Source organism: Carassius carassius, chromosome 46 (assembly GCF_963082965.1).
Source record: "Carassius carassius chromosome 46, fCarCar2.1, whole genome shotgun sequence".
Lineage (NCBI taxonomy): Eukaryota > Metazoa > Chordata > Actinopteri > Cypriniformes > Cyprinidae > Carassius > Carassius carassius.
Genome location: NC_081800.1, coordinates 22,344,943 through 22,357,270, shown reverse-complemented (window position 1 = coordinate 22,357,270; position 12,328 = coordinate 22,344,943). Strand labels below are relative to the sequence as shown.

General features: G+C 36.2%; 1 protein-coding gene across 1 annotated transcript; it reads right to left on the bottom strand.

Annotated features, from left to right (window-relative positions):
• Nucleotides 1-33: 33 nt before the first annotated feature.
• On the bottom strand, nucleotides 34-1,825 carry LOC132129302 (lysophosphatidic acid receptor 4). The gene is made up of 2 exons (XM_059540845.1): nucleotides 1,784-1,825; nucleotides 34-1,302 (listed from the first exon to the last, which is right to left on the bottom strand). The coding sequence occupies exon 2, from the start codon at nucleotides 1,140-1,142 to the stop codon at nucleotides 228-230; it is 915 nt and encodes a 304-aa protein (XP_059396828.1). The 5' UTR covers nucleotides 1,143-1,302; nucleotides 1,784-1,825; the 3' UTR covers nucleotides 34-227.
• Nucleotides 1,826-12,328: the final 10,503 nt, after the last annotated feature.

The window sequence follows — 12,328 nt, the reverse complement described above, 5'->3', positions numbered from 1 at the left end:
TAAAATTCAGACCCAAGATCATTACAAAAGTTTGCTGTTATGTAGTAATTACAGTCATTCTCATTTGATTTTGCACTAGTAGTACAATTATATGAGAAAAAAAACTTCAAGCCACATTGGAGTCCATACTTCTGTACTGCAGATTTGGCATTAAAGATGAATTTTATGTGCTGTCTTGCCTTTCTTTTACTCGTTTTAACTGAAATAGTTCAGCTGAAACAAAGCCATCAAAAGCCTTTGGAAATTGAATAAACACCCTTTTTCTTCTTCAGCCTCAGTCTTTTGAGCCTCCATTTGTAGTGACCCGTAGCAAAGTAGTACAACAGCGGGTCCAGGAGGCTGTTTAGACTGACCAGAGCCATGGTCACCCTACGGAGGAAGTAAATCCCACCATCCTCTTTGATGTCTCTCAAGCGTGACAAGAGGTACGCTAGATGCACGACATGATAAGGCAGAAAACACAGAATTGTGATGACCAGGATGGCGTAGATGATCCGCCGTGCCCCGCGGGCGGTGGAGTTGTTGATCCGGGCGATTCGACGGGCGACAATGGGGTAGCACACCAGGATGACCACAGAGGGCAGAAGGGAGCCAAAAATGAGACTGCATATGCTGTACGGGGCCAGGTCACTCCACTCCTCTTTAGTGAAGCCTTCAAAGCACATGTTCCCTTTGCTTGATAATGGGCATGTTAACATGAAAGCCAACACGGCCGACCCGGAGACCAACCACACAGCGGTGCTCACCAGAGCTGTGAGATTGGTGTTGCGAAGCTGCAGGTAGGTGTGAGGGTGGAGGGTGGCGATGTAGCGGTCCACGCAGATGCAGGTCATGAAGCTGATACTGATGTAGATGTTGGCGAAGAAGATCGTGCCAGTGATGCGACACATGGCATCGCCAAATATCCAGTTGCTGTCATTGAGGTGGTAGTGGATACGAAATGGCAAGGCGAACAAGAAAAGCGTGTCGGCCACCGCTAGGTTAATGATATATATGTTTGAAGGAGACTTCTGTTTGATTTTAAAGATGAAGTAATACAAAGCTCCGAGATTTCCAATCAATCCAAAAAACAAGACCAGGCTGTAGATGGGTGTGAAGAGGTAGCGCTGGAAATCTGTGTACAATATGGTTGTGTTTTCCATGATGCTGTTCAGTAAATATGTTCTTAAAGATTTTAGAGATTTGCTCGCATCAGCTCCCAAGTCTTTCTAGAATTGTAACACATGCATTGTTCATTATTTTGGTTATTACTGTGCTTTTCGGTTCCCCATCAGGGTAGAGGTGAAAGTCAGTGAGTTTCCACTGTGGAAAGAAAATATTATTGACATTTTATCTTTTAAATCATGTCAACAAGTGAACAAGTTCTTGCACCAGGTGCTTATCATGTAAACAGGTTTAGTCTATGACTGTTCCAGTGATGCCAGTTTCAGTACTAGTTCAGCTGACAGCATTTGTTGCTTAAAGTCATTAAAATAAATATCGAATCGTCCTTCATTGTCTTGAAAAATGCGTTAAGGGGCCAGTTGCATACACACAGCCACTATGTTTGACCAACTAGCAGTAAACCAAAAGGTAGCTAAACAGTCAGTTTTACTTTTTTATTCAAATTAGACCAGAATATATTTCTGTAACTTAAAAAAATAAAATAATAATAATAATTACATGACTACCTTTTTAAGACTAGTCTAAGCAGTTTATGCAACCGGAATATCGTGAATTGGGTGTATATTTGAATAATATAAAATAAGAAATGTGAAGCTTATAATATTCTAAAAGCACTTACATTATTTCCTCTGTTAAAACGTATGTATTATTTATTCGGCGTAGTAATTCAGTTATTTTTACCCTCGTTTTAGACGCTGCGTTGTCATGGCAACAAAGTCGTTAAGTTAGCTGTAACTTTTACAGGTAAGCTGTCTTTTCTTCATAGCAGTGGATTTGTAAAATCATGCTAACACGAATATCGTTTACCTTTACTGGATACACTTCCAAAACCGTGAGTATTTATCGTTTATGGGTTGATCCATTCATTGTAAGTGCAGCACTTACAATATAATAATAATTAACATTTTGAGGTAACGTTAATCAGCGAGTGCTGTCGATTGAGTCAAATGCATGTTTATTTCTCAATTTAACGTTTTATGCGGATTTATAATTTAAGAAAATTATTAAATTAGAAAAAAAAGGGAAATGGAAGCATATGCCACACACACACACACAAACAAACATAACTTTGAGATGTACTTACAGTACTTGATGAAGAAGTCGATTTAATGTAAAAAGCGCGTTATTTTCAAGTCTAATGAGAGCTAGATGTTGCTCTGTCAGTGGTGGAAACTTATTCTGAGAAATGTGGTTTTACGCAGAGTTATGAAAAGACTGAACAGGAAATCCAGAAAGTGCAGCCTCCCACGGTGTTTTGAGGGGCCAGACATGTTGGCACGTGGAAACGATGCATTACATGTTCCACTGAGTGTACTGTAGTGTCTAGGGTTTAGGGTGGCTGTGTTGAAATGAGTCACCCCTGGAACTGAAGGGTGGTCGTACAGTGCGCTGATGGAGAGTAAAAGTGCACTTGTATGATGGGAGTACAGCAGTCGTTACTCACTTTTATCTGGTCGCATTGCTTCTGCTGTGGTTTTGTTCCTCTTGTGTAGAATCAGATTTGCTGATCTTAATCTGTGTCTAAAACCTCCAAAAAGGTTTCGGTGTTGTCCTACTGTATGTACATGGTCAACGTCCCATAATTTTACACTTGATGGATTTGGCATTTGGACACTAGGTGGCGCATAGCGGGTTATAACCACTGATCTGTAATAAAGATATATTTGGATGCTTTTACACAAAAGTTTCATTGCATTGCATTCATGTACATGATCTTTTGACTACACTTTACATGAAGCCTTTATATATAATACATTATAAAAGTATATCAATGCATTAATTTTGCCTCAAAATGCACCTCATAATGCACTGGTGCATAAATATAATAATGTATAATTGTAATCACACAGTTACAGTATAATACATTATAATGCTATTTATTTATTTATATTTAGAAACTGTGTTTTATATTAAAACAAGACAAACCACCGATTTCAGACGTTACAAGGAATCTGCAATTTATTATAATGCATTTGAACTTGATTACAATTATTTATGAAAAGATAAATACAACACTTACTTTCCAATAGAATACATCCTTAAATCTTAAAGCAAACATAATTTTCTTGAGATTTGTAAGTCTTGATTACATTTTTTTAGTGATAAACAGCTTTACAAAGCCATGCTACACGCACAAAATGTTTAGACAGGATGTTTGCACTGAACTGCAGGTAACACGCTGATGATCTTTGATACATTCATCTGTAATGTCCTGTAAGGATATGTGCTTTGACCTTGCTCCTTGTCCTCTGGGCAAATCCACTGGCCTTTTTCAGCAACTGAAGCATCTTAAGGCCACATAAAAATTGTGAGGATGGTAAAACTGTTGAATCACAGGAAATTCAAATGAAACTGAAAGTGAGCAGTCATCTTCCATAGCATCCTGCCCTACATGTGATCTCTCATCTAAATGCTTGATGAGGGAGAGTAGTATGTTTGATAGGAGAGTCGATTGATTCTAAGGTTGTAAATCTGACCTATAAATAGTAGCAGATGGTGTTTCCCGCCTTCACCACCTGCTCAAGAGAAGTGTAGGAGTTTCTGGAAACCATGTGAGATCAGATGCTGTTTGACTGGCATGTAGAGGGTCAACATGCTTGTAAGATTCCACACAAACACTAGTAGCTATAACAAATTGCTTGTCTTATTGAGTTTACAGAACTACATGTGTCGATCCTAAACCAAATCACATGTATTCAAAATGTTCTTTCATTCAACTTTTTGTGCTGCTCCCTTGTGCTGTCTTCCATAATTACTGACCGGAGAATTTTACAAGTAGAATTATTTGTAAAACATATTGTAGCTTCACCAGAATGGTGCAAAACTTGTTAAAATATTTTTTTTTAAAATACAGATTTTTTTTATGTGTACAATCTACAAATCCCCCACAATGCAGAAAAAATTGCACAGCAATGAAGGGGTGAAACTGTAAAACATCTAGAGTGCAAAATCAACTCACACACACGCGGACACACACACTTTTACACACACACACCTACTGTATGAACTGGTGTGACCGTAACACTTCAACTATGTAAAATAAAATCAATAATTTGACTACAATGGAGTAAAAAAGTGGACAGCAAGGAAGGGGTTACACCCTAAAACATCAAGAGTGCAAAACTGATACATCCACTCACACACACTTACTTACACACACTCCCAGACACACACATACAGAATTATGCATACTCAAATGAATTGGTGTGGCTGTAACCTTATAGCCATAATGAGTCAGAAAACTGAAATAAGAAGTGAAAATCAGCTCAGACCCAGAAGAATTAAGCTCTGATAAAGCATTCCTGTTCATTTTGGTTACACTGTTATAGAATTGTAATGTTTTGTGTAATAAACTACTTCCTGTGTATGGAAGCATATGGGTAGCATTATTCAATTTGGAATGTAATATGCAAAATGACAATGCAATATGTAAAATGACAATGCATTTCTGTATTTACATTTACATTTTCCAATACATTTGTGCAACGTTTGGTGCAAAATGAAAATTAAATTACATAATTTTCATTTGCCATTTCATACACCAGTTTTAATATGTAAAATGAATACTAATTTTAATGCTTTATAAGTTGCAAAATTAAAATGAAAATGTATTACAGAAATGATTAGATATGTCTAACACGTTCAAGCAAAAACTGTGGCAAAATCATAATTTAAATGTTATTTTTCTTAATTGCATTTACACTCACAGTCAAGACACTTACGATTGCATTTTCATTCAGTGTCCCGCAATGAATGTAGCAAAATTCAATGTGCACATTGAAAAGGCATTCCGAGCCGATCACGTGTCCGCCCCCTCGCGCCATGTCAATCACTGCGTGAACAAGGCGGGGCTTGCAGAAGGTCACAGACTCAAATCTCAAGAAGAGGATTCAAGTGAGAGAACATGGACAAGACAGTTGGCCCGTGTACGTTTTGATCATTTCGGTTTATGGCTTCAATATTTCATTCGCACTTGTGGGCGGAGCTGAAACTCTGCTTTCATCTGATTTTCATCTTTCATCCATACCTGTGTTCAGGTTTGAATGTAGTAATAATAAAGCAAAAAAACTACATTTCAAATCAAGATTTAAAACAACAAAAAATATAAACCTTGACAAAAAGTAGTCTTTGAGAATGCCTTAATACACATTTAAATCCACAACCTAATAAAAGTAAACAATTATGTATAAAAACAGCTAGGGAATTCACAAGCCACTCTTTAGAGTCCTATACAGGAATCTAGTGGTTACACCATGAAATTACAGGGGTTTTTTTTCTTGCTCAAATCAAGAGGTGATATTCTGCCTTCAAAATTTTAATTTTAAAGGCCTAGTCTCTGTTTGAATCTGAAATACTGCATTAATTGAAAAATAATTGTAAAAAAAAAAAATATTTTGAATTTTTTTTTTTTTTACTATTTTTAATTAGAAAAATGTATCATAATTATTGCATACATTTTAATTAGTACCATGAGATTATCTCAAAATGCAAAATAAAAAAATAAAATATAATAATATTTTTTAACAAAGATATATTAGATTGATTTTACTGAAGAAGAAAAAAGTTAAATTTCAGGTGTCCGGTCACTTTTGTAGTATTAAGAGAAATTTGTATCCTTAAAAAATAATTGTAATTTGTTTTTTGATAATTTATTTTGATGATAGACTAAGACCTAAACTTGTGGTGGTGATGACGTCACTAACCCGCTCCATGCAGAAGTCACAAAGGTACTTTCAAAAGTATTTAATGATAATAATAATAATAATCATCTTTATATCATTAATGCAGTTTTTACTTTGAAAGAATGGAATTTGGTTTTATAGGATTATGTTGGATTTATTGCTTCCTTATGCAGAACAGGCAGCTTTCGTGAAACCTTTCTTCACACCCATTACTCCAAGATGCAGCTACCCCTGCCTTGGAGGCATTTGTGTTGGTTCAGCTTCTTTTTTGTTGCTTTTATTTTCTCCACTGCATAAAATTTCAGATTACAACATTTTAAATTATACAAAAAAACTGCCTTGGCAACCACCAACACCATTGTAGTTTCATGGTGCTTTTGTACGGGGAAGAATATACGGTGTGTGTGTGTGTGTCTGTGTGTCTGTGTGTCTGTGTGTGTGTCTGTGGGCATGTTTTTGTGACGTATCAGGACACAACTCTGTACAATGACATGGGTATGACACAGGTAGGAGAGGGTGACTTATGAGGACTTAACCCATGTCCCCATTTTTCAAAACACTTATAAATCATACATAATGAGTTTTTTTGAGAAAGTAAAAATGCACAAAGTTTCCTGTGAGGTTTAGGGTTAGGTGTAGGGTTGGTGAAGGGCGATAGAATATACGGTTCTACTAAAAACCATTACGCCTATGGGATGTCCCCACTGTGTCTGTGTGTGTGTATGTGTATATATATATATATATATATATATATATATATACTGTTTAAACAATATGTCTCGTTTTATTCAAATTTGTAATATGTTTGTACTTCAGTTTTTCAGACCCATTAATGTTTAATTGCTCCCAAATGGTCTAAAAAATCTGCTGTTTTTTTTTTTTTTTTTTACTTTTATAACTTGGCATTTAAAAATGCGCTTGAGACTAATTTTAAGATGCTGGCATATGGGTCTGTCATTGTCTCATGTGTTCTGCTGACAGAGCTGCTGGATCTATTTTATGTGAGCTAAAGTAATTTAGTAGCCTGTTGCTGCTAAAGACTGAGTTATTTCCCGGTAATCAGTTTTGAATGTTTGTCTGTGTATCTGTTGATTCACTCAGATGATGAATTGTTTGCAGTTTGTGTTTCTGGAGGGAACAATGTGAATCGCATGGAACAGAAAACTAGAATCAGACTGCAGAGACTAAAACACTTCCCACAAGAAAAGGCCAGAGTATGTACTGAAAAAATGCAAACACATTGAGGATGAATAATGGATCAGAGACAGACATAGTTAGAGAGAGAGAGAGAGAGAGAGAGAGAACATGCATGATATACTTTTGGCTGGAAAGTGGCTGAATCCCTCCAGTGGCTCTGGGTCGTAGCACCTGCAGTCAGGAATGATACGGTTACATACAGTGTGCATGTGTTCAGTGGACGTTTGCTTCTTCCATCTGGAGAAAGAGAGAGCACTGGGAAGTGCTGGGATCAAAAGTAGGTCAACCTTCCTGAGACTCACATCTCTCACAGCAAATCAACCAATCCACACTGCTGCAGCACCAGTGCCTGAGATAAGAGAAGAACAGCCAAAATCTGAGCTGACAGGACACAGCGACCGCACAGCTGCTCATCTATCTATCCATCTATCATGCCCAGGTGGAAGACATAAGCAATAATGGTAATTTCCATTATTCTGGATGGTCTTGTAGATCAAGCTCCATTAAGGTGGTTCTTTATAGAATTCTTTATAAAAATGCGTGCAAAAATAATGGAACAACTTTAACTGAAAAGATGGAATTTTTCCTGTAAATCAAATTTTTTTTCTCTGCCTGCCTTCATTTCTAGTTTAGATTGCTGACTTAACAGCCACCAAAAAAGAAAAAAAATCCAGCTTTGATCTGTGAAAGTGGGAGAGAAAGCTATGGGGAAGAGAGACAGGAGAATGGGAAGTCTTGCTGGATTTGAAAGCGCTCTGATTTTAACTACCGTAACAGAGCAGAGACGGTTTTACATGCGAGACACAGCTGGAGGCTGAGAGCAGATACAGACACATGTGATCTGGTGTCCTCATGATCTCAAAGGCACTGATCCTATCACTGCTGGTGTCCCGAGGCCCAAAATCAGTGTTTCAGTAGTGCTGAAATAGAGAAACTATGTGCTGTTTAGTGACAGGAAGGTTTTGGTTGAAACCAAATGATAACACCATGTTGGAGCCGCAGAGTTTCGAGTCTCGGCTTGAGGTGCTCCCTTCTCTCTTATACTGACGCTTCACATCTCTTCTCAAACTATCCTCACTAAATTAAAGGGAAATGGTCAAAAACTGTAGTTAAAAAAAAGACAACGCAATGGAGTCACTCGGCAATGTAAACTGTAATAATGAGAAATGTTTTTGAGAATATTTGACTATATGACTATATTTTAATCAGAATTAGTAAATGATCTTATCTTTTTTATTGTTGCATGGGTGAATCTCTGGATGATTGCTTATGGATTTAGCTATGATATAAAATTTACCCTTTAACAGATTTGATGTATACATGCATTTCCCATAAAAATATGTTAGATGTATGCTTAAATCAAGAAAACAATTAATTCTGGAACTTTATGCAGTTTTGCTTTTAAAGTTAATTTTATTTTTATTTTTTGCTCTTTTTGTTGTTTTTGATTGCTTCCACTGTCCTCATCTGTAAGTCGCTTTGGATAAAAGCGTCTGTTAAAAAATTTGTACATTTTAAGTGTGCCAAAAAATAAATAACAAATAGTTTGGAAAAATTAATCAGTTTTGTAATCTGTAATCATAATCTGTCTTGTAATAAACCTAGATTTGTATTTTTTTTTTTTTTTTTACATTCTAAGCAAATTTGTTGTAAATTACAAAAGTTGTAAAGATTACTGCGTTTTACAAGAATTTGTTTGTCTTAAAGGTCCCATGACATGAAAATTTCACTTTCTGAGGTTTTTTAACATTAATATGAGTTCCCCTAGCATGTATGTGGTCCCCAAGTTTCTAAAAATTTTAATCGGTGCAAATCGAGATTTTGCTATCTTTCTCTGCCTTTGAGAAAACGGAAGCTCAAACGGGCTGATCTGGAATCTCCTCTTTGTGACGTTGTAAAGAGAAATGTTACCTCCCCTTTCTCTGCTTTGCCCGCCCAAATATTTACATATAATTCAGTCGCAATGTCAGCACAGGCGTTACAAACAGACTTTTATGATATGGATTCGACAGCACCGCCACAAACAGTGAGTAACAGTGTTCATTAATGCCTGATCTGTGATCAGTGATTTCTGATTTGTAGTTAATCATTCAAGTTCACACAGACTTTCTTTCTAAATCGTTTAATACTGTTTATACATCAGTGAATCAAGCCAGTGACTAAACGATCAACTTCACGTTGTTTCTCTTAGTAGCATGAAACAAATCTGTTATTTAAATTGTGATTTAACTACAGAGAGCGATCAAAGAACGCTCCTTTTTTTCGGAGCTGTCACACATCGTTTTTACATATATCTGCACACTTGCCCAAACTGCCGTTACAATGAATGACGCTGTTATGCTGCACAACGGAGCTCTTACTGTATTCATGTGTTTGCTGTTAGTTGTGGTGAAAGCATTTTGTGAGAGAAAAAGTGTTGCAATAATGACGAGATCACTGCATTCACGCGATAAACAGACTCTGTCTACTCAGCTCATCATTGCAGCCTTTCATGTGATGGGAAAAGATCGAAAAAATAATTATATAATCAACAAATCCACGATTCGTTAATCTCGACAGCTGTAGTATTTGAGAGGGTTCCACATGTAAAACGCATTTCAAATGCAAAGATGTCAGCCAATCACAACAGTTGTCGTTTACTCGGAGTCTCACACCAGACACGCCCCTTCAAACAGAGCATTCAAGCCAGAGGGCTATTATCAGGATATAAAAATGCTTTTTATTTCTAAATTTTAAATGTAAAAACCATACTAACAATATAAGTACACCTAAGGAAACATTAAAAAGCATTTAAAGAAAAGGAAATAATCCATGTCATGGGACCTTTAAAAAAAATGTGTTACTTTATGTTGTTTTGTAATTATTTGTGAACGTTTACAAGTAATTTCTAAGTAAAAATAGTTTTAAAGCCATTTTTTTCAGTGTGGTTTTAGCATATTGCTATACAGTTGCTAGCATGTTCTTGTCCATTGCTAAGGCATTTCTAGGTAGTTTCTAACTGCTTATTTCTGTTCCCTCCTTCAGTGTAAGTCCGTCCAAATTTTTTATCATCCACCGACCGCAAATAATTAGCGCAATCACTAAGGAAAGTAGAAGTCATACAGTACTGCATAAATTGAAGTACAGTATCTGCACCAACGTTCAGTGATGAATTATGCTCTGATGATTAAGACTTTGAGCTAGGCATTTGTTAGACACTCTCACTATGAGCAATAACGTGACTTAACTTTCTAGCCCACCCCAAACAAACTGTCATGGACAGGCCAAGGGCTATTCTGTCATCTCAAGTGTGGAAAAAAAAGGGAATGACATCATTCCAATTTATGGGCTTGGCTTTCCCTGCATGGGACCAGACTGAACAATAGCATTCTATAAAGGCCTGGAGTAAAATCCGCGTGCCTGTCCCTCCCCCAGGCTGCCCCATTTCCTGTGAATTAATAATGCCCTCTATTTTTGGCTTCAAAAAAGGAAATGCTGGCTGTTGAAATGCTCTAATTAGATTCTTGACATAAAAATGCACTTAGGACAATTGGAATGTTCATTTATCTAAATGCTGGCCATCTTCTCATGAACGACCTTGTGCATTACACAGAACAATAGAGATGATTATTAAGAACCCATGCCAAATGTGACAATTAAAATATGAAGAAGCTGAATTGTCTTTGTGGATTTTTTTTTTTTTTTTTCAAATATATGGCCTTTTGTTTTGTTTCTTTACGTTTGGTGTTAAAATGACAGTGTGAATGCAAAGTTAAACAGGACTAATTGTATCATCATCTTTTTTGGTCTGGACCACAATCCAGTTACGTATGTAACTTTCATTCTCTGAAGAAGGGAACGGAGACGTCACATCAGTAATGACGTCAAATCGGGAACTCAATTTGTCAGTCATTACCGACATGACGTTGAGAGTGACTCACTGAAAGGGAAACATTTTTTGATTCCCAGAACATTTTGAGAATGTTAGTTTTAGGTTCCCAGAATGTTCCAAATGTTTCTCTATTAGTCAGCCACCAAAGTTTTCTTTACATACTGTAAATACAAAATTCCCTGTAGATTTTAAAAAAGGTTGCCCTAAGTTTCCCAGGATGTTCTTATTTGGTTTTCATAATAATTACCAAATGAGAACATCAGAGGAACATTATGTGATTGCCGGGAAGAATCAAGAGAATTGAGTTGTACTGAAGTGTAAATGCGCCTTAAAATGGCCTTATAGTGAACAATAACATCAGATTAAAATAAATACTGTGCATTAAAGGTCATGGGTTTGATTCCTAGGGAATGCATGAACTGATAAAATAATGTATAACTTGAATGCAATTGATGCATTTAGATTTGCTCTGGATAAAATCATCTGTCAAATGCATTAAAGTAAATCTGATGTAATATTAATGATGCTCATCCGGTTCTAAAATGCTGTGCTTTTTCGATCAATTTAACAACATAATTGCCTTGCCTTTATTTATACTAGCTTGTCCAGTGATAAAATATGGGTGGCTAATGTTTATAGTTCCATTGAGACTCATATTTGCTTTATATTTGCTCTTAGGGAATATTATTAGACCTCTAGAAATGTATTTGTGACTGATTCAGCAGTTTTGACCATGGAGGAAAAATCTAGCAGCTCAATTTTGTTACATTTAACCTTTGGTTTGTGCTAAAGATGCTTATATTCCCAGCTGTTGTCCAGGCATTATATGTGAACTGGTGCTGCTTTCCAGAGCTGGATATGTAATAAATATTTTAAACAAGACAGGAAAGAAAGAAGCTGTCAGCAAAGTTCAAACATATGTTGAAAGATGTCTTCCATGCTGCAGTAAGATTTCCGGAAAGAGCAGAATGGAGAATTCATAATCTAAACATTCTTGTAGGATGAAAAAATGACTTACTGCATGTTTACACGTTGAAAGCATAACATGAAACCATTCTTCAATGCAGTTCAAGGTTCATTCATACAGTCTGCATCTTTTCGCACCATTACTTACATTGTCAGATCAGTTTGCACATTTACAGACTTCAAATACACAAATAACATATAATCTACGAAAATAAAATCATTATATAACATGTAAAATAGCACATGACCTTTTACAAATGACTACCCTTTTCTTTCATGCAAATATAAGATTGACAAGTGGGTTTGTTGAATCTGAATAGACTTAGGGATCATCTCAAAAGATTGTGTCTGCTCACACAAACGCTTTCCTTATGTTTGTATATTATACATTTATTTATTCTTTAATTTATTTTCTCTCACAAACACACATGCAAATATACAATCATAG

What these genes read in the sequence shown, in the direction of transcription:
- LOC132129302 (XM_059540845.1), bottom strand. Translation starts at nt 1,142, where the DNA reads ATGGAAAACACAACCATATTGTACACAGATTTCCAGCGCTACCTCTTC.